Source organism: Talpa occidentalis, unplaced genomic scaffold (genome assembly GCF_014898055.3).
Source record: "Talpa occidentalis isolate TD23 unplaced genomic scaffold, MPIMG_talOcc4v2.1 talOcc4.13, whole genome shotgun sequence".
Classification (NCBI taxonomy): Eukaryota; Metazoa; Chordata; class Mammalia; order Eulipotyphla; family Talpidae; genus Talpa; species Talpa occidentalis.
In genome coordinates, this window is record NW_023601322.1 from 90169162 (window position 1) to 90191987 (window position 22826).

Consider the following 22826-nt stretch of genomic DNA (forward strand, 5'->3'; position numbering starts at 1 on the left):
GAGACATCATCTCCTCATTACAGGCTTTATGAGAGGAGCATCTTGGCATACCTCATCTCTTTCCTAACTACTCCTCACCTCTGCTTTTTTCATCTCTCTACCCACGTTGATAACATATATGTGGACAAATGATAACATATACATGTACATACACATGTATTTCTACAACCATCACTAACTTAAACTTTGCATAGGTCAATTTTAAAGTAACAACTGTAAATGTTGCCCGTACTATCTTCCTGTATGTGACTTTTCCTTGATGCCTCTTTTTCTTGCTCGCTTTGTTTTAAAAGCATTGTATTAGCTTTTATTGAGGTAGCATAGGCTGGCCTCACCCTTAACTCAAATACAGTGTCATTTCTGGGTCTTTGAACTGAGCAATAGCAGCAGATACCAGGGAAGCAGGCACCACCTGCCTCCACAGAAATGATTGCTGAAGTTAGTTCTTCGAGCAGACTCTTGGGCAAGTTGCAGACTTTCTAGAGAGCTAACACCATTTTAGCTTGGATAGAAATGTAGAACTGTACTATGTATTTTGAAGATATGTGCATACTCTTTTTTTTAATTGCATTATCTTTTATTGAGGTAACATTGGTTTACAGCACTGTACAATGTAGGAGCAAAGGTTTATACCTCTTCAGGTATACATGTACCTCTTCAGGTGCATGTTTCCACGCCACACCCACCACCCAGGCACCCATAATTCTACACCACCATCCATTTGGCCCCCTCCTGGCCATCTCTGTCCCCTCCTTGTCCTCTGGTAGCCTCATTCCACTGTCATTTTTCTAGGATTTGTTTGGTTTAGCTTTGTGTGTTTTAGTTCCTTGACGTGTCTTGGGTCCTAGCATATTTTCCTTGCACTGTTAGTTCCAGTCGTCTAACCTTAATTTGTTGGTTTCCCCAAACCCCCTTTATTAGGCATTGCCTCTTCCAACCTTAATTTTATTCCCTTGCCGTGTCCTTGTTATGCTAGAACTCACCATGAAGCCCATGTCATGGAGTGTTTTGACTGTGTTTTCCTCTATTTTATGGTTTCAAATCTTCTATCCAAATCTATTTTTCATTTTGAGTTTAATTTTTTTTATATGGTGGGAGATAGTGATCTAATGTCATCATTTGCATGTGCTGCTCCAGTTTTGCCAGCATCATTTGTTGAAGATGCTTTCTTTTTACAGTGTATACTTTTGGAACCTTTGACCCTTTAACTGTTCATAGGTGTGTGGGTTTATTTCTGACTCGCAATTCCTTTCCTTTGGTCTGGGTGTTTGTTTTTAATTCTAATACCATACTGCTTTGTAGTACTGTTTGACATCTGGGAGTGTCATACTTTCATCTTGTTTTTATCAGGATTGCTTTGGCACTTCAGGGGACTTTGGTGGTGCCATATGAATTTTAGTAATGTTTGCTCTAATTCTTTGAAGAATGTCTTTGAAAAATTGATAAGGATTGAATTGAATCTGTTTATTGCTTTGGGTAAGATGACCGTGTTAACAATGTTAATTCTTCCAACTCAGGAGCAGGACTCCCTTTCCATTTCTGTGTCTTCTGTTTCTTTGAACAGTGTTTCAGTTTTCATTGCACACATTAGTCACCTTTTTGTTAAACTTATTTGTAGGTACCTAGTACTTTTTGATCTAATTGTGAATGGGATTATTTTCTTGAATTTTTTTCTTCTAGTTTGAAAATACGAACACAATTGACTTTTGTAAATTGATTTGTGTAACCTGCCACTTGACTGATTTATTGTTTCAATTAATTTTTTAATGGAGTCTTTTGGGATTTCTGTGTATATTATGTCATCTGCAAACAGTGATAATTTTGCTGCGTCTTTCCTAACTTAGATTCCTTTTACCTGGTTGCTCTGGCTAGGGCTTCAAACACTATGTTTAAAAGCAGTGATGAAAATGGAAATCCTTGATATTAGAGGAAAATCTTCAGTTTCTCACCATTTTGTATGATGTAGACTGTGTGTCTGTCATATTTGGTCTTTATTATGTTTAGGTATATTCCTTCTATTCCCATTTTTTGAGGATTTTTATCATAAATGGATGTTGAATCTTGTCAAATGCTTTTTCTGCATTTATTGATATGACCAGAGCAGAATCAGAATCCCCTTTCTTAGTTTTTTGGAAGACATTGAAAAGAACAGGTATTAGTTCGTCTTTAACTGTTTGGTAGAACTCACTAGTGAAACTGTCTTTTTTGGGGCTTTTGATTTTTGGTAGAATTTGATTATTGTTTCCTTTTCCTTGCTTTTAATTGGTCTGTTTAGATTTTCTATTTCCTTCTGATTGTGTCTTAAAATTATATTTCTCAGAATTTTTTTATTCTAGGTTATTCAATTTATTGGCATGTAGATATGCATAGTAGTCTCATGATTTTTTCTTAAATTTTGTAGTAACGTCTCATTCATTTCTAATTCTATTATTACTTGGATTCTAGTATCCTAAGATTTAAGGTTAGGTTATTTATTTGAACTGTTTCTTGATGCAGGCCTGTATTGCTATATGCGTGTGTCTTACCTGTTTTAGCTGCATGCCATAGGTTTGATAACTCATATCTTCATTTTCATTTATCTCCAGGTATTTTTTAGTTTCTTCTTTGATTTCCTCATCAACTCATCAGAAATTCAGTAGCATGTAGCTCCTGTCTCTGCATGTAGTATGACTCTTGTTCATCATGATGTACTTGTCCAGTGACTTAAATTCCTTCATTTTTGTTATTCTTTATTATTATTTCTTTGACCATCTTCCCACACCCTCTACTTTCTTTCTAGAACTTGTGTTTGTAAGTTACTGGACTTTCCATTGCCTGTAGGTGAGACATTCTCCAGACTGTTCTCCATGTGCTATTCTCAACTCACATTGACCCTGCCCTGCTTCCCTGAACACAACTATGGTCTTGTCCCTTTATTCCTGACTCGTCACAGTGTAAACTGCTTCAGAAGACACACAAGGCATTTTGTTCTGTATAACTCTACAATCTCATCTCCCCAGTTCTACTCTTCACACACTGTGATCAAAGTATGCTGCTTTCTCTCAAATTCTGGTACACTAAATATTTCCCTTTTCCACATAACTAGAATGATTCCTACAGATTTTTAAGATCTCATAAAGAACAGTAACACCTCTAGTAAACATTCTGTAATACTTTTCCTCACTCTTCATCACAGGAAGGCTTTGTGTGATTAGAAGAAATTCTTTAGGATTCAGTGGAAAGAGAAAGAACTAGAAGCAACACAAAAGAACTTGTTAAAGGAACTCTTCAAGCTTCTTTTACTTGGGACAGAATCTGCTGTGCTCTGTGAAAATGGTGATAACATTAACAAATGTCGATCTCCGAAGTTTGGAACATTAGCAAAAATAATGCATTTTATGTGTTAGAGACTGTTCAAAAATGCTTTATAAACGTTAATTTATTTAGTCCTCACAATAGCCTACTGATTTTGGTGCTGCTGTTTGTCCTATTTTCAAGAAATTTGCCCTAGATCCCAGCTAGCAGGAAGGGAAAGTAGGATTAAAAAGTGATGACTCTGGTTTTAGGGTCTGTGATTGCAAGCCCTGTACTGATAAGCGACAGGTGTTTTCTTAGTAAGCAGAGATGTGCATATATGAAATGCTTGGATGTAAAGCTCATGGATTACAGTGTAAAAGTTCCTGGATTAATAATTATGACTATGAACTGATCATGTCTAAATATTTTTGTCTAGGTGCTGCTCGACCTTGCTAGCTTAATTTTTGAAGAACAGCAATCATTAGAAGTGATCCTAAAGAAAATAGCTGCCACTATTATCTCATTCATGCAGGTGCAGAAATGCACCATCTTCATAGTGGATGAAGACTGCTCCGTGAGTACAGAGTATGCCTTTTTTATTTTTAGAAAGACAAACGTTTATTCCTTGAAGCTCAGCTTTTACCGTCTCTCAAACCCAGCTGGATGTGGTGGTTTATGAAAAGCCAAGTATGAGCAGTGCTGGTGGAAGAGGGATGGAGGGTAAAGATGCCATGGGTACTCCTTGTCTTTCACCATTGTGCCCTCCACCAGTCGTCACCAAGGCCAAGTCCCTGTGCTCCTTTACCTATGGGCACACTACCATGAGGGAGAAATACATCATCACATTCAAATACAAGAATTTCCTTTTATTAGTAATTGTTTAGAGACCAAAGGGACTAACCCAATAAAGATAGTGTGACTGAAGTTTTCCTGGACGTCGTTAAAACCTTCACCAGTAGTAGAAAATGACCAAGCTGTTCTGCTGGTAGATTTAAATCCACTGACTTGCAATGTAAGGAAGCACGTGAGTGAGGAACAGAGTGGCGTGTTCTCAGAGAAGGCTGGCCGCTGCTAGACAGGCCAGCTGAGTTTGCTGTTGGGTTTAGGACTCTGACCTACGTCCCTCTTTCTTTAAGTGGTTCCTTTCATGCTCCACCAATGAACCATGCTTTTGGGATACTGGTTTTTGACATAGTTGTTTATTTTCTTATTTCTTTTAGACCCTAAGAATAGGTCCTTAATTGGTGGGTTAACAAAGAGTGCAGGGATTACTGCTTGTGTCTAGGTCAGTTACAACTCACACATGAGATCTGAATTGAGGTTTTTTAGGGAATAGATTTGTAGAAGATAATTTAGTGCTAAACTATACATTAAAAATTTAATTGTTTTAGATATTGTATCATGTAACTCAGCATGATCTGAAATAATTTTGTGTGTCTGTGTGTAAATTCTAAGACAGTGAATGTGAATTCATAATGCTGTAGGATTATCAATATTCTCATAGAATGTTCCTTCATATTTTCATGTTAATGTAGGGATGATAAGATAATAGCTATCCTTTTAAAGTTCAGGTCAGAACTCGTTAATGCAACATGTCAATTTATCACTTTTGCTCTGTGACCTGATCTTTAGCATTTAATATTTGAAAGTTATATGTAAGGTATTCCTTTTTTTAGTCATCTTAAATGTCACTTTCATTAATATTCAGTTTGTCTTTATACCAGTTAAAACCCATCATGGTAGCAATTGATTTGGGTCAGTGATGACTTAAAGTATAACCTGGCAGTATATATGTTAATCTAGTTTTCTTTTTTGAACTTGATTTGTTGGATTTAGGAATTAAGTGACTTGGTCATTTATAATTATTTGTTGGTGAAAAATGCATCAACATGAGCAAAAATCCAATTGAAAGCAAGAAAAAAAGTTCTCTATTTCCCCAGATTAAGCTAATATCACTGTTTTAATTGTTGCCTTACAATTTTTTCAGTGTGAATATATATTCTGCTTTTCATGTAATTTCAAAACTCTTTCTCTTGCGAAAGTCTTCACAGTTCTTTCAATGATCTCACAAAATAGTACTGAAGCATGTGTTTTATAAATGAGCTGACAATAGCAGGGCATGCATAAAAGCTAAAAACTTGAGCCTTTTGAAGAAATAGATATTTTGAAGCTAACATACTCATTAGTACCTGATGGAAAAACTAAAACCAATTCAGCATTTTTACAAGTGGTTATTAGAAACCATAAGAACATGGTTTTTAATAATGGGAAGCAGGTTTGAGGATGAAATGAAATGGACACTTGGACTAGTTTAGTCTGAGACTAAATTAAAATAGCGTAAGTGTAAGTGTCGCTACCTTGTCAAACGTCAGTCTGTTGTTGTTCCTCTTTCAGGATTCTTTCTCCAGCGTGTTTCACATGGAGTATGAGGAATTAGAGAAATCATCAGATACTTTAACAAGGTAAACTGATGTGCTCTCTGCCTTTCTCCCAAATGTATAGTGCTGGTTGCCGAGTTATTTCATGACCTGTGTAATCAGGACCAGATAAGACTATCGGCCAACCTCCCCTGCCCCCCCGCCCCCAATAATTTCATTTTTGTGAAAATACTTTCTTTTTTTATGATTTAAGTAATTTATTTGTATATATTTAACATCATTTTTTTACAATGTTTGCCTTTTTTAAAATATATTTCTTATATCATTTTTGCACAATGTATGCACTTTCATCTTGGTTATATTCTCCATACAGTTGCACTCCCCTTATTTTGACCCCAATCCCTCCTCTCCCCGCCCCCACCGATAGTGTGTCTCTGGTTTATAAGGGTTGCTTGTTGATTTTGCTTGTTGCTTGTTGATTTTGATTTTTTCTTCATTATAGTGATTCTTTTTCCTGGTCCCTTATTTAAGTTTTCTAAATTCCTGCTATGAGTGAGACCATCCGGTATTTTTCTTTTTCTTTTTGGCTTACTTCAGTGAGCATGATGCCTTCCAGCGCCATCCATGTTGCTGCAAATTGCATGTGTTTATCTTTTTTGATTGCGGAGTAATATTCCTTGGTGTATATATACCACATCTTCTTGATCCAGTCATCTATTTTTGGGCATTTGGGTTGTTTCCATAGCTTAGCTATTGTAAACAGTGCTGCTATAAACATTGGGGTGCAGGTGCCCTTTTGAATTAATGTTTCTTTGTCAGAAAATACTTTCATTTTGATGTTAAAGCTCCAGGGTGTTTCACAACCGTTGCCATTTAGGGGATTCTTTCACACAGTGTTAAGATGAGTATGGGCCTGGGATGGTATTTTTTGGCAACTGACTCAAAGGCCTGCATGTGCTAGTTTCAATTATATGTTTTCATTGCCTATTGGAACTTCACTGGAAACTTGATAAGCTTATGAATACAACCCTCTGTGATTCTGTTTTGTTATGGAACCATCCATGGGCAGGTACCTCACATGGGAAGGAAGCCTGTGCACAGAGGCCCTGTGGCTGCAATCGGATCAGAGCAACACTGCAGTTCTTTCATCATTATGCTAAATTTTGTATTCATTTTGTTGTTGTTTGTCACTCAGAAACAATCTAAAGTATTTATCTGATGGAGGTTTTGCATATTACTGCTCCAGTTTTATGTACTTCCTGAAGATTTCTGAAAAGGATTTAGAGTAAACTACCAAAGGGTCTTTTCTCATGCTCCTCTTGTCACTCTTAACCCAAAACTGATGGTGTTTGCATAAGTGACAGGGTCTCCTAAGGACTGTAATCTGCTAGGGTGAAGCATCAGGGATTCTTGGGTACAGCGTTGTTTACCACATTATTCCTAGTTCATCTGTTTCAAATTATTCTATTCTTAATTACGGATGTTATGACTCATCTTACGACACTCTATTTCATATAATGCCTCATAGATCGTGGGAATAGAATATGATCTTGACTACTTGATATTAAAGTTCTAAAATATAGTCACCATATTTGAACTATCAGGATTCTTTCATGTAGTGAATCATCAGTACAACTGTCAGTCATTTTAAGCATCTTGGTTGTGATGCTTTAAAAATAACCTCTGTGTAAATCTAGGCTATAGAACATTGCACAAGGTAACTGGCATGGTTTCTTCAAGAATTCAGTGTTGTTGCATTAAAGAGAGGAAAGGAATGTTATTGTATGTGTGATACATGAATCTTCATCCTGGTTCAAGCAAAACAAAACATATCAAACACATAGTGAAAACAAGTGGAAATTTGAATGTGAACTGAATAATAGATGGTAATGGGAAATTATTGTTACTTTTCTTTGGAAAATGAGATGCTGTCATGAGTCAGCAAATCCTTTATAAACTTCTTAATATATGATCAACTATAAGGAATTGGCTAAATGTTCGTTTTTAGGAGAGTCATGCTAATATATTGAAGGATTAAGTGTTGTAATGTCTGCAGTTTCCTTTAAAGTGGTTCAACGAAAGACACAAAAATAAATCAAAATTTCCTATCTTTAAATAAATATATTTACAGATAGATGTATAGATAAGAAAATGGGGCAAAATATTAATCATTGTTGTATCTGGGAGGACGATATTCATTTTACTTTCAACTATATTTCAAATTTTTGGTACATTTGGAAGATTCAAGTTTTTGGTACATCCATCATAAAAAATTGGAAAAAAATAAAAAAGAATTGGAAGAAAATGCATGTCATAAAAACTTGGCAACAAAAAAAAATGAAAATTGTATCTTCAGCTCATGCAAACTAGAACTGCCTGCGTTTGCAGCTGCAAGAACATAATATCCCAGTGGACAGTCTGGTCTGGTTCTGACCCCCTTACACTGACATCAGGGCTGAAGGCTGAGAAGCTGCCCTCGCTCTCTGTACCCAACCCTTTCTTCTTCCTTCATCCCTGTCCTCACATTTCCTGTCTTGTCACACCTTCTACCATCAAGGTGAGGCAATGGTTGATGCAGTGACTTGATGCTATTCATTTCTTAGGTGACTGTATCTAAATCAAAACTCAGTATTTCTAGACTATCATTTTATCAATATGATGCCATGAAAGATTGTGTCTCCTGCAACAAGTGTTTAGGAATTAGCCAAGGGGCAGGAAGCAAGTTGGAATTCTTGGGCTCAGAATGCTCCCCCCTGAGTTAGGCTTTCACTGCCAGCGAAGGCACCTCAACCCGAAGGTTTTTCTGTCCGGCTGGAGGCTCTGTTTCACATATTAAAACTGTGTAGCTGGCCTTTGTTTCCCTCTTGACCTTGCTGATAGGAGATAGTCTGTTCTTTCCTAAGCCCTGTGCTGTTGTGTTTCCTGGCTTATTTGACATTATTGTAGTTTGCCTGCATTCCTATCGCAGTGAGTGATAATGTGTGTGTGTCCTCCGGGGTATGTATGTATTCCCTGAACTGCACTGCCTAGCTCAGCTGTGAAGTGTCTATTCTTAGGAGGTGCACTTACCTATTTCCCTTTGATTTTAGATGCTTTGATACTTTACTTTTCAGAAGCCATTTGCTCAATTCTAAATAAGATAACATGTGATGTCTTGATTGTTTCCACTTTTTGACTTGGATAAATAATGAATTGCTATATGTAGAAGCATAAATATATACATGTCTATATATTTACAGTCTTAGTTATAGAATAGTAGGAAAAATGGTATGCTAATTCATATTGAAAAGTATAAATTGAGTCATCTTCATCAGCCTTTGTGAATTTATATTTTATGTTTTGTCATTTTTATTTCAAATTAATCCAGAACCTCTAAATTCTAGTGATAGCTGAATAAACCCAGTGACTTGGTATCATAGTGACCTCTATTGGTGAATATACACTAAAAAAAAAAAAAAAGAAGTCTGGATATTTTGTTTCTGATGAATAACAAGGTCCCTCTCTGTAGGCTTAATGGATAGTATCATTCCATGTATGGCTTTTAATCACCACAACACAGTTGTGGTATAAAGACCTTTTTTAAATAAAGGATTAATACATCGATGTGGATACTATAAGAGATTAATTTATAATCCCTTATAAATTAATATAATTTCACACTGATGACTAGTGTCAGCTAAACTTTCCAAATTTACCTTCATTCTAATGCTGCAATAAATGACTTGTTAGTACTGTAAATAGGTTTTCTGTGTATTAAAATTAGCTATCAGGCATAATTCTGCAAAATCTCTGGATTAAAATAGTGTTTTAATACCTTTGGTACTGCTTCAGGGCTAACCTAACACTGTTTATTAATAGAATTCAGGACCTTCCAATTATTACTACATATTTTCGCCAATGCAAACATTCTCCGACGAGATGAGAAACTAGGCAGTTTGATGGTGTGAGCTGCTAGCAAGTCATTCCTTTTGAGCAACTGTTTATCATTGAAAAGCATGTCTCCTTTGGGAGTCTTCCAAGCAACCCACTGTCTTTCATAAATTAAAATAACATACTGAAGACAGTCTTAAATGTTAAATGTAAACTTAAAAAATATGGAGGGTGAATGTTTCACATAATTATTAGCATAATCACGTCACCGTTGGGATCAAGCACAGTTAAAATGTGGGGAGTGAGGTTACCCAAGAATTTCAGAAGGGAAGCTCATTTCCAGATGATGGTGGATTTTAAAATTTCTTGCTTCAATTCAAAAAGTCACCCAATTGGGATAATGAGTGTGCCACTGTACAGGTTATGTAAATTTTAAGAAATGGATACTTTGGTGTTAAAATTCCATGTTAGTCAACTTTGTGAATTTGTAGATGCACATCAATCTCTATAGTTAAGTGACAGATGTGTGGACTTAATCCTTTAAACTTACTTTCTTGGCATATATACTAGCTAATGTTATTGATACTAGAAAGCGTAACAGTAGTTACATATTGTCATACCCACTACCTTAAAAAATAGTAAGACTTTCATTCCTTTCAGAAATTGAATACAGAATAGAAGAATGTAGACTCTGAAATCAGACTACTAAAATTTAAATTTCACCGCTTAATGGCTTTAGGACTTTGCATAAATCACTTAATTGCAAAGCCCCCGTGTGTTTATCTATGAAATGGAGACGCTGATGTAGATTATAGTCAGGATTCAGTGAGACAATACACATAAAATACTTCAGGAAATTTCTGGCACAAAATCAGTACTGAGTAAATGTGAGCCTTTTTTCTAGGTGTCTTCCCTGTGTTTTGCTGATTTAGGTTCCCACTTAGTTACGAAATTGCTCCGTGTTTGTGTGTTCCATGTTGCTGTCTTCCCAGGGATGAATTCCTCCACAGCTCAGTTAACAGCCCCAATATCAGATGGTCTAGATATGTCTGAGTTAATCCAGATCCCCCAAGATGCAGATGCCAAGACTGGATTAAATGCACAAGAAATATAATAGGGCAAAGCCCCTGGACAAGGAAAGAGGGTTGGAGCTGCGAGAGGCTAGGAGAAGCTTCAGGCCAGCAGGAGAGGAGAAAAGAGAGAAGGGAGGGTGTGTGGAATGCTTGGACAACCAGGTAGTTCCAAGGAAAGTTCAGCAAGGGTGTTGGAGTCCTAACAGGAGATTTTGGCTGGAGAAGAATCCTCGATCTCCCAGGGAGGGACCTGCCTCAGTTTCTCTGAAGTTCCTAGTCTTGCTCCAGGGACACTGTGGCAGGCTTGTGCATGTGGACACAGAGTTCCAGATCAGCCCCACAGACAGTGGTCACTTCAGCTTCCTAGAGTTGGCCCAGTGAGAGGCGCCTCGGCAAGGCTACCATAACCTTAGAGAATGAGATCCATCTTCTTTACCCTGCTGCACTTTTGAAATCATCCATCTGTGTCTTCCAGCCTCGCATCTTCAGCCTGAAGCCAGCACTTTGTTCCCAACAATCTGTAACTATTTCACATTTCCTAAATGTACGTGGAACTCCTACATCTCAGCAATGGCTTTGTCACTGGGTATTTCTTCCCCTGCCTGGAATACCCTCTCTCCACTTCCTGACGGCTGTCTTTGCATCCTTAATTCTCACCCAGCCTTTTACACATTCCCTGGATGCTACTTCTTCCACACCCATTCCATTTAGGTGTTACTTGTCCTCATGTGTGTGGTGCTTATCTTACTGGCATTGACATACTCGGGACCAGGGTTATACACAAATCATCATAACCCCAGATGAAAACTTATGCAAGAGTTCAGTGCTGTTATTGTCTCCTGTGAAGGTGCGGTGGTCACAGCCCGGGGTCAGTGCTGAGATTCAGATCTGCAGAGGCCGCGGACCCAGGGACCTACAGCCTGTCTACTCTGCGTATCTAGGGCTCCCTGCTTCCCTTCAGATTTAGGAATGCAGCTCCACCCACCATAACCTTGTTTCGGATGGTGGAATGGTGGGCAGAACAAGCAGGAGCAGGGAGTGACCAGCTGTCTGTTAGATGAGGTTTCCGGAAGCTGTCACATTTCCTGTTACATGCAGTTGTCCAGAACTCAGTTGCATGGATATGCCCAGCCAAGTAAGGTGACGAAGAAATGGAGTCTTCATTATGTGCCCAGGTGGAGAGAAGGGAGAAGAGTTTTGGGGGGATGTTTGCAGCCTCTGCATTTGGTGCTAGCCAAACCATACATCCAGTAAATGTGGTGATGCGGGTTCTGTGTCACGTGTCTTCACTGGACTGTATGCTCCTTCTCACAGCTGCTAACTTACGTGTTTGTCCCCATGGAACCCTAGGGTGCCTCTCAGGGAACCAGGTGTACTCAAGTGCAGGAACAAAGACTATCAGCATTTCTTATATAGGGTAAAAATAATAAGACGGTCCTGCATAACTTTATTCAGTCATTGTTCACCGAAGTCACCATCAGGAAAATTCCTATTAAATTTAATTCCTAATTAGGAATTAAAAAAATTAGGTTTCTGTTTAATAGCCATTTTAGTACTTCTCGTCTATTTTATCGTAGGTTTAAATTTGTGATGTCTGACAAGTTGCCCAACTATTTTGGGCTTCATCTGGCTTCCCTTGTTAACATTAATGATGATGACACAAGTAATAAGTCATCATGATCATCATTTAAAAAGGGTATCTTCTCCAGTGAATTTCTGTCCTTACCTTTTCATTTTTCAAAAATCTTGGCTATAGCTCCTTGTTTGTTCCTGAGACTTGCTATCTGTGACACATTTATGTTTTAAAATCATTTCATTAACTTAAGTCTTAACATTTATGTCATGGTCTTTTCTTGGATAGCCACCCAGATAATATGTCTGGAACAGGAAGCCAACAGTGTCCTAGGTCTGAGGGGTGTGATATTTTACCCACCTCCCCAAGGTACAGTCTAGTCCCAGTAAGTTTACAGGCTGAAGTTCATCTGCTCCCGTGTTGACACTCACCTTTCCTCCTCCTCCTTTATCTTTAAATGTCACACTATATGTGGAGTAGGGACAGGATTTCATACGCTGTAACCACAGCCTTAGAAACCACTCTCCCAAGAAGCAGTTGAGAAGCAGCTTGGGTGAGAAAAGATAGGAAAGATACTAGAAATTTAAGACCTCAGAACAAGTGGACATTTTTTCCTCAGATTTTGTCCCCATATTTTGTCCCCATTTCCAGGGAACATAGGACGTTTTCCTGATGAGAAGATCTGTATCTGTTTTGTTTTCTGAATCCCAGCACTGGTATTAATTATGGGCTTTCTGACATCAGATAAATCTTTTATGTTTAACCTATTAAGTAAAAATGTAAGGAGAAAGAGACTGGGGAATGTAATTTCAAAAAAATTTGAAGATAAATTTTTAATTAGAAAGTATAAAGGATTTCAAGGAGAGAAAGGACTTAATGAAATTCTTCTTGACCTGCTTGATTTTTGCCCTTGCCTTGAGGTATGTGAAAGATTGTTGAATTGGGATGGATAGAAGAAATAATTGAGGAAGTAAAACAGGCATTAGATCTTAGTCTTCGTAATCTCAAAATCCAATGAGAAAATAAAACACGGGGGAGAGTAATTCATAAGGATTTTACAACAACTAGAACAAAAATCAAAATGCCCATCAATAATGGCAATAAGATTACTTCAGACATTCAAACACTTGCTTTAGTCGAACACTTGTGGATCTCTGTCTTCTCAAAACATTTCAGTTATCATAACTACCAAAGTTGTGAATCATCAGTACAACTAAAGGCGATTGTCCAGTTAAGGTTTGCCCTTGGCCCTCTTGTCATCTGAGACTGGTAAGATTCAATTGTAATCATTTAACTCCACCTATTTTATTTGCACTGCACAGAAAGAACTCATGTCTCTTATTTCCACAGGGAACGTGATGCCAGCAGAATCAATTACATGTATGCGCAGTACGTCAAAAACACTATGGAACCACTTAATATCCCAGATGTCAGTAAGGACCAAAGATTTCCCTGGACAGTAAGTTATCCAATTTTAGACTTGGAGCTTAAAAGCTGCTTTCCCATCAGATCAGCACTTACAGTGACTCCTCAGCCAAAAGGCCGGCCTTGGAATTGCCTATTTAGGAGACTTCCTAGTTGTCCTTAAGATCACAGCGGAGCATAAAATCCCTCATAACATCTAATGAAAGGTGGTCAGTTATTGAATATGGAAGTAGTGTAGCTATTAACTCCTTGGTGTCAGTGGCTTTGATCCCCAGAAATGAAGTTCCATCTGTCTTGAACTTGCATAATTAGTAATTTACCCCAGGGGGTATCTGATTTCCTTGACAGCAAAGCAGCAAAGATCATTTTCTCAACAGTCAAAAACTTTGAAATCGAGAGCTCCCTCATATCTTTAGAAAAGCATTGCTCTTTGAGGGAACTGCCTTGATTTTGTAATTTGCACATCTGGAAGATCTTTCTAGAATATCACCAGTATGGTCAGTAGAAACTAAAAAAGGACAGGATTGTAACTCAGTTTCCTAGGTCCTGTAAGAATTTGTAATTCTACTCTTTTTAGGTTCTTTGAGGCATCTACACAGATACAGTAGGTGCTGAATAAGGGCGTTAATATTACTATAATCTGGAAAGTTTAAAAAGGGAAGCAAAGAAAGGTTATAGATTTTAATCATGTAAAGACTAATTGCTTTTTATTACATTCATGTGATCTTCATTATACTCTGTACATTTTCTGCACTCTGATGTTATCTCGAGCTAATAAAACATGACTGTATTAGAGGTTTCAGATGCACAATAGATTTTTCATAGCAGCTAATGGGCAAATCAGTCTTCATAATTTTTAGCTGTTTTATTTTTGTTTTTGTTTAGAATGAGAACACAGGAAGTGTTAACCAGCAGTGCATTAGAAGTTTGCTTTGTACACCTATAAAGAATGGAAAGAAGAATAAAGTGATAGGTAAGGGCTTTTCATTAACCCCTTCTTTATGCTTATTAAAGAAAAACAAAGTATTACCAGAAACTTCTTGTTCTGTAGTGTAAATTTAACGAATAGTGTGTGCAAAAAGATAAAAATTGAAATAAGAGAATTTTGTGATATATTTATATTGGTGATGTCAGCAGACTTTTATTAAATACCTTGTGTTATTGTAATTATCATCATCCTTTTTCAACAGAATTTTTGTTTAGGGATGTGTTGAAAGTAGACTGAGACATTAAGTTGATAATGCATATTGCTTTAAAGACGCTTTCTGGTTTTTGATTTTTGTTTTTTGATTACGTGATTGAGGGTGGAGGTTGCATTCATTCAAAAATATTTACTGAGGATCTCACCACTACAGGCTGTTGGAGTAAATTAGTGAAGAAAATCCATACCCTCAGGGAGATTACATTCTTAAATGAAGATTATAATGTCCTTCTGATTTATTTCCCTGAGCATAATCCCTTCCAGCTCCATCCATGTTGCCACAAATGGCAGGAGTTTATCTTTTTTGATCACTGAGTAGTGTAGCTACCACCCCGATCTCTAACATAAGCTGTGAATGAAACAATATGATACCAGTAAATGCTCTTATAAAAATTTATGTCCTGGGGAGTTCAAGGTGAACACTACATTGCAATTGTCATGCTTTTAAAAAAATGCTTTTTGATCTCAGTGTTTTAAAGACTTACTGTGAGCTGTCTTTGACCTTTCCACATGTGGTCTCAATCCCAGCATAGGTGCGTTATTTACTGGAAAGTTTGCATGAGAGCTAGAGGCAGCTTGACACTTAAAAATGGAAGCTTCCTTTCTCCTCAGTAGCATCTCTTTGGAATAATAAAATTAATGGACAGTGGAGAGAGGCTTTGTCGTACATCGGGCTTTGCCTGTCGCAAATGTGAGGTGGTTTTCAAAGTGTATCAAGAAGCCCCAGATGGGGAAATGCCTCACAGCAGCCCTTTGGCTTCATTCTTCCTTTATAGGGTCACTATTTCCCTGTGTGGAAGTGACCTAAATACCCTTTCAGATCTCTTCAGAATTCATGTTATGTTGCTGTCACTGTTGCAGATGTGAGCAAAAAGAAAAAGAAAAAAAACAGAAATAATCAGACCTCTTTAGCATACATTTTATGTCACCCTACTTGATAACAGAGCTTAAGTAAGCCAATGTTTTTGGAGAGTACAAATAAATAAAAAGATTTTCCCATTGGAAATTTTTTTTGGGGGGGAGGGGTGGCCTCCACTTGAATCCAAGGCTCAGAGGGAAAATTTCCAGTGTTCCTGCTGTTTTCTAAGTGTGTCAAAATGGGGAATTTGAATTCCTGACTATTTACCCACAGATGCAGCCTGGAAAAATTAGGGTTGTAGATAATTTTTCTTCGATGTCACAGACCAGATTCTGCTGTTATGTAATTCTAGTATAGAATCCCCACTGAGTTACATGCAGAAAGAAAGACAGATGGGCCCATGTGTTTTTTGTAATTTTCCTTCTCCCTCATTTTTTTCCATTACTGACATTTAGATGAAATTATAGACATTAGACCGGTACGGAGCCTGTTGTATCAGCAAATTTATCCCCCACGGTGTCATTTCATATCAGATGTTTTCCTAAAGCTCTGACCTAATGCAGAGAGCTTCCAACACGTTGCTTCCAGCACAATTGAGGGGAAATATTTTTCTCATTTAACATTCATTTATTTTAACCTATTATTCCCCCTATTTATTAGGTTGAATGTGTCTCCCATATCATATTTACCAGAGACTCTTAGGGTGCTATTTCCCATACCAATTTCGGGACAGATTTTGAACAAATGAGTCCCATTCCCATCCAGACAAATAAAAATCCGTGAGAACATCTCCACTTTAAGAAGAGATATTTCCGTTGTCCATGACACAAACTGCTTTATCCTGCTTAATGTCCGTATGTTTTCCAGTTCAAGAATTAGAAATTATGCTGACTTACAATAAGTGCCAGTAAATAAAATCGTAAGGGCAGTAATATTTGGAAGGACAGGAGGAAAAAACTTAGAAATTATACCTTAACATCATAAAAGTCAATGTCTACAAAATAAAGGATTGCATTTTTAAGAACTAATTGAAGAAATAGGAAATTAAAGAAAACTTCAAAATAGTATTGGGAAACTGTTATTGACCCAGAAACTCTGAGGAATTTCTGGAAGAAATATTTGTCAGTACACATTTTAACAAAATGGCAAAATTTGAATAATGATGGTAACAAGGTATAATTTAAGGAACAATAGTGTAAAGCATCACTGTGCATTGATTTCATTTAAAATCCACTGAGGCAAGTGTGGGAGTCATAAATGCTTCTAATAGCCTGTATAACATCAGTGCACTACTCTTAGATGGGTGAAGTACAGGAACATATAAGAAAACATTAGAGCTGATAGTGAAACATGAAATGTATACAGTTTACTTTTAAAGCTCATAATTTAAAAAATAATAGTAACCATCAGAAACAGCATTTTAGAAAATTACTGGTTATATCAATATAAAATTTCAAGGCATCTGGTCAAAGCTTCACTTATCTTTACAACTTCGTAAATCTTTCAATGTTGAAAATATTTGAAATAAATGTTCAACTGAAGAAAGGAGTAAACCAGCCTTTAACCTATAGTCTTTCCCAAACAACTAGTGAATAGGAAGAAAGCAAAGAAATTGAAAACTTAAATTTCTGAAATGGAAAGGGTAAGACAAGATAATGCCAGCCTAGAAATAAACCTCCAGTGTAGGCAATGAGGGTAATAAGAGATACACGGATCGTGCTGTCTGATCCCCACCTGGGCCACCCATCTTGTGCTGCTCAGATCCTCGGAGGCTTCACCCGTGGTCTTGGTGCCACATGGGTGTAGGTTTGTCCTTCCGCATTGAACAGATTCCTGGTGCTGGTCCCTTGGCTGCACTATCAGTGTCTGATCCCAGCTTTTTGGCTCACTGGACTAGGACTAGGACTAGGAAAAGAAATTGAGTTACAGAGCAGAAGACATTTTAAAAGATGTCGCGTAACACAAAATATGTCTTCCTTAGGTTTGGGAAGTTCTAAGCTATTGTGTTGTTTTTTTTTTTAAGATTTATTTATGAATATAAGAACTGGGGTGTAGGCCAGAGGTGCAGGTGTGGGGAAGGGTGAGAAGAGTAACAAGAGACATAGTAGGGAGCAAAACGGGCAGATCTACTGAAATACACTGCTGAGGGGAGCAGCAGGTGAGTCAGAAGAGTTCTGCCGCACCGTGTGGGTAGCTCCCTGTGTGGGGGATCGAACCCGTGCTGCAGTGCCTGCAGACGGCTTCATAGTGCTGAGACGGAACCCCTTGCGCCACCAGGGAGGCCCACTACTAATTTTTGTGAGTGGGTTTCCTAAGCTCTTCCCTCTTTCCACCTTCTGGAATGAACAGTATTCTTCCGTGTCCTCATAGTCTGTTATTTCTCATATTTCTCCCTCCCCCCTCAGATTTCCGAGCACCATTAGTTACATAATTTTGCATACTTTTTTCCTCATCGTTTCTTCACGTTTCATGCAATCTTATTTTCTTTTACCACTTGAGTCATCTCTACCGTTGGAAGTTTGCTTTCTCAAAGTCTTCTCCCAGCTTAGCTCTACTCAGGGTGCTTTCCACATGTGTTGTCATCCGGTGCCCGTTTCTGTGTCACTTTGCCGTATCTTCACTCACTTCGGTGAGGAATTCTCTGTCCCGACATCTCTTTTCTGAAAGCCCACACCTGCCTTTCTGTCTAGTTGCCCTGCTAGTGTCACAGGGGGGTCCCCAGGAAAGGGGGAGGTTTCAGGTTCCCTGCCCCACCCAAATGGAGGGTGGAGCTGAGCAGGGAGAGGAGAAGCTGACGAGGAAACTGAGGAAAAAAGCAGGATGGAGATCCAGAAGGAGACCTGGAGGAGGCGCATGGAGCCGAGAGACACGTGAAGAAACTGCGCTTGCCTTTTGGTCGTGGACTGGGTGACACAGATGTGGGTGAGGCCCGTGGGGAGGTGACCATGGCAGCTTTTATCTTGATGTTGCTTTTGCTCTTTTCCTTCCAGGCTTGTCTGGTTGTTTCTGACCCTTTTCTGGGGGTCCCCACTGGAAGATGCTTTAGACTTGGGGCAGGCTTTGGGGCCTTGCTCTGGGCCGATCCCATTTGGATGGACTTTTACCCACGAGGGGACGGGTCACTTTGGGTGCTTGATTTAGAAACTAGATTCTTTGCCTTTCCTGTGTTGTTTCCTAGTTGTATTAAAGTTCCTTCCCACTAAAGTCTCACATGTTTTGTGTTGATGCGGCGGATGGCAGAACCCATTTAGAGCAGGCAGGTTTGCGGGGTCTGGGCTGCCCCTCTCCCTGCCCTGGAACACTGGGACTTCACTGAGCTCCTCACAGCCCTTCTGCAGTCTGTCCATCGGGGCCTCGGCGGTTGTGTCCTGTGTGTAGTGCTGGGCTTCGCTTCTCCTCAGCCCGTCCAGCTTGTGTTCAGATGCCCCTGGCTTCACAGGCACCTCGTTGGCTTATTTGCTTTTTTCCCAGCCGAGGGCTGTGTCTTTGATTTTGCTTAGCTTTTTCATTGACTTGGCAGCGGGCGAGGGAGGATGAGGGACGGGGCTCCAAAGTCTTGGTGGAGACGCAGGGCTGTTGCAGGTGGTGAGTTTCACACAGCTGCTTCTCCCCCATTTCCCAGAACAAGCGCTGCTCCCTGCATCACAGAGCCCAAATTCCAGGGCCCCCCTCCCTGGCCCACTGCTGCCTCTGTGGTGCGAGCAGATCTTGCTCTCTGACCCTCCAGCTGGGCCACCCACATCGCCGTGCTCGGATCCTCAGAGGCTGCACCGTGGTCCTGGTGCTGCGTGGGTGTAGGTTTGTCCTTGCGCATTGAACAGATTCCCGGTGCTGGTTTCTTGGCTGCACTATCAGGGTCTGATCCCGGCTTTTTGGCTCACTGGATGGCCACCTCGCTAGCTGCAGCTGCCTGTGCGCACCCCCACCCCCCCGTTTCATCCCCACATCACCAGCCACCTCCAAGCTAAATACCCACAGCCAGGCCACCATCGCCAGCAATGCACTGGTGAATTTCCTGTGAGGAAGATTTCCCCACCCTCTAGTTTCAATTAGAGATTTACTAAACCTCCCTAGTCTACTATGTTGTGGATTAAAACAGCTCTTTTTTTTAAACGTGGGTATTTTGATAGAATTTAGTTTTCTGGAAGGTATAAAGAGCTGAGCAGTATTATCATGAATGTTATGTAAGTATGACGGTCCATTCTGCTTGTAAAGGAGAATTAAATTATGAGCCTGAGAGGGTGATTTGTCTCTACCCCTTCACTTGCCCTGGCCTGAACCCTGCTATCTCTGTGGCTGTGCGCGCGCTGGATTGCAGCAGAGACGCACTTGAGTCGTTCTGCTCTGGGCTCTGGTGGTTGCAGGTGAGTCTTGATGTTAGTATACTTAGCATTCCATTTCCATACCTTTCGATCCCAGGGCCACTGATACTCATGATGTATAAATTCAGTGAAATTTGTTGGAAGCTTAGATGTGACCTGCACCCAGGGGAGAGTTTCTGTGAGGTAGGCTAACAGATCCCCTGGTCTCAGCTCCTTTAGGTGGCTCTTCCCCTTCTGTCCTGCCGTCATCCTCATGAAGTGATAAAAACAAAAATCTTGCGTATGAAAAATAGCCACCAAAGCATTGGTAAAAGTGGAAAGGCAGTTACACTGTGATGTGAGGAGGAGGACATGAAACATGTGACTTGCGAGAAAATGTGATTCGGAAGCGAGCCAGAAGCGTACATAAACAATCCCATATTTATAATATGGGAGTCACAAAGGTTGGGGGGCATGACCCTCGTGTTGTTACCATTCATGAGGCGTGTTCTTTTGAGATAACGGATGTCATAGTTTTTACTCACACTGTGTAAAATCACTGTGTCTTGTTTGAAGTTGCTCTCGATAGTGGATATATGCTAGAGACATAACCCCTGCAGAGCTGACCCAGATGGACAGGGGCATGTTTACTGTCCAAAGTAAAAAAGGGGGGTGGGAGGAGAGGAGGGTTTAGGGCCAAAATAAGGGGGGTAACCAAAATGAAAAATGATATAAGAATTATATAAATCACAATATATTAAACATAAAAAAATAAAGTAAAAAAGATGACCACAGACTAAAAAGGATGCAAATATGAGGATATAGATAATTGTAGTGTTGGAAATAAAGTGCACACCAGTAGAGACAAAGAGATGTAGGGTGCAGTCATACATCATTGTGGCCTGTCTGGGAGCCTTTTGCACTGTGGATAAAATAATAAAAACTAGACTCTTTCCGAGGTGGTGATTGGCGTCAGAGCTGCAGCCCTATGTGCTTTCACTACTTCAGTGAACATTTGTGAGTTCCTGCCACATTCCAGCAGCGTACAGCTGAGGATGTGGAACTGAAAAGCATAAAATCTCTAAGTCCAAGATATTTACAGTCTAGAAAGAGACAGAATTGAAATACACCAGGATATAGAAAGTGATATTGTTAAGGGCCTGGGAAGGAGAAGCACCTTCCTCATGCCGGAGGTGGGAGGCCTCTGAAGATCCTCGTGGAGGTGTAGAGAATCGGGATCTTTCATGGGAAACCATGAAAGAGAGCCTGGGAGAGCAGGGCAGGTGGGTGGACAGGCACAGGCAGAGGTGTGCAAAGACAAAGCAAGATGCCACCAGGACAGGCTTGCTGCTGGGATAGAGGCCAAGGTCTGGAGCAGCAGTGTTGGCCCTGAGTGGGCGGGTGCAGGTGACTTCTCTGAGACTGGCTTTCTCCTCTGTAAAGTGGGGACACAACGTCAATTATGAGGACTAGAGTTCATGTCTGCTTTAAATTTACACAGTAGGCCTCCCTTGTGGCACAGGGTGTTAATCTCAGCACTATGAAGCTATTACCAGCCACTGCAGCTTTGAATTTGATACCCACATGGCACAGCAGACCTCTCCTGTCGCACCCACTGCTCCCCTCAGCAGTGTATTTCATCAGTCTGCCTGTTCTGTTCCCCGCTCTGTCTCTGGTGAATCTTCTCCCCCAACCCCCCCGCTTCACCTCTGGCCTGTACCCCAGTTTTTATTTGCATAAATAAATCTTTAAAAAAATGTAAAAACATTAAAATATATGTATACACAGTGCCTGTCCCGCAGCAGGCACGTGATGGAAATCGCTTTTATACTTAGAAGGGACAAGGGCTTTAACAACTCTTTGCTTTATATAGACATAGGAGGTCACCCAGCTCTTCAAAGAGTGACTACTAACTCAGAATCCCATAAAACAACCAGCTCAGTGAAGATTCACCTCAGCATTGATGTCCTCGTCCTTTTTTCCTTTTTTTTTTTTTTTTTTGCAAGGGGGGGTGGCTGGGTGGGCTACATGTTTGATTTTCTAAAAGAGGCCAGGACTTGAGAGATAATGATTTTCTTCAAATAGTAGCTCTGACTTTGTTTCTAAATAAGTAGTTTTTATTTACATCACCAAAAGTTGTGTGTAAATGTGATTTTCCTGGATGCAGAGGCGGATTGTTGAAACTATATAAATTGCCTCTTTTCTACAGTACATTCTACATGTAATTGTTTTGTTTTTTTTTTTTTAGTTTCTGGTTTTTCAATAATGCAGTCTGTGTGACCCAAAATTCTGCTGTACATCAAAATTGTTGACTTGGCAAGTGTACAAAAATCCAATTAGTCTCCAAAGGACAGATTGTCTTTGGGGAATTAACTGACCTAAAAGTTGAGACCAAGTCTGGAAGAAAATAGTACTCTAGGATTTTTTTAACACGGGCCGTCATATATTCAGGAGTATGTGAAAAAGTTTCTCAAGTAAATTAATTCAGTTTGCCTTTCTACTTATAGGGATTCATTTGATTATTTGAAGATGCCAAGCATGTCTAAGAGAGAAGTTTAAGGCAATCTTTGGGGGGGTGTTCAAATCGATAAAAACTGTGATGATGACAACTCTGACTTTCTTGGATCATTATAGGGGTTTGCCAACTTGTTAATAAGATGGAGGAGAATACTGGCAAGGTTAAGCCTTTCAATCGAAACGATGAACAGTTTCTGGAAGCTTTCGTCATCTTCTGTGGCTTGGGCATCCAGAACACGCAGATGTATGAAGCCGTGGAGAGGGCCATGGCTAAGCAGATGGTCACCTTAGAGGTGGGTTACCCTGAGTTTGTCCCAGCTCAGACTGTCCCTCTGTTACGTCCTCATTCCTCG

The 22826-nt window shown here is 39.6% G+C and overlaps 1 protein-coding gene across 3 annotated transcripts in view; it reads left to right on the forward strand.

The window, feature by feature from the left end:
• The window catches only part of PDE5A (phosphodiesterase 5A), a 118289-nt gene that overhangs the window by 52410 nt on the left and 43053 nt on the right, over window positions 1-22826 (forward strand). For all 3 annotated transcript variants that reach the window (XM_037509514.2, XM_037509515.2, XM_037509516.2), the window contains exons 6-10: window positions 3713-3850; window positions 5671-5738; window positions 13521-13629; window positions 14481-14568; window positions 22591-22766. In XM_037509514.2, coding sequence (XP_037365411.1) covers window positions 3713-3850; window positions 5671-5738; window positions 13521-13629; window positions 14481-14568; window positions 22591-22766 — 579 coding nt within the window. The remainder of the gene's footprint in view (window positions 1-3712; window positions 3851-5670; window positions 5739-13520; window positions 13630-14480; window positions 14569-22590; window positions 22767-22826) is intronic.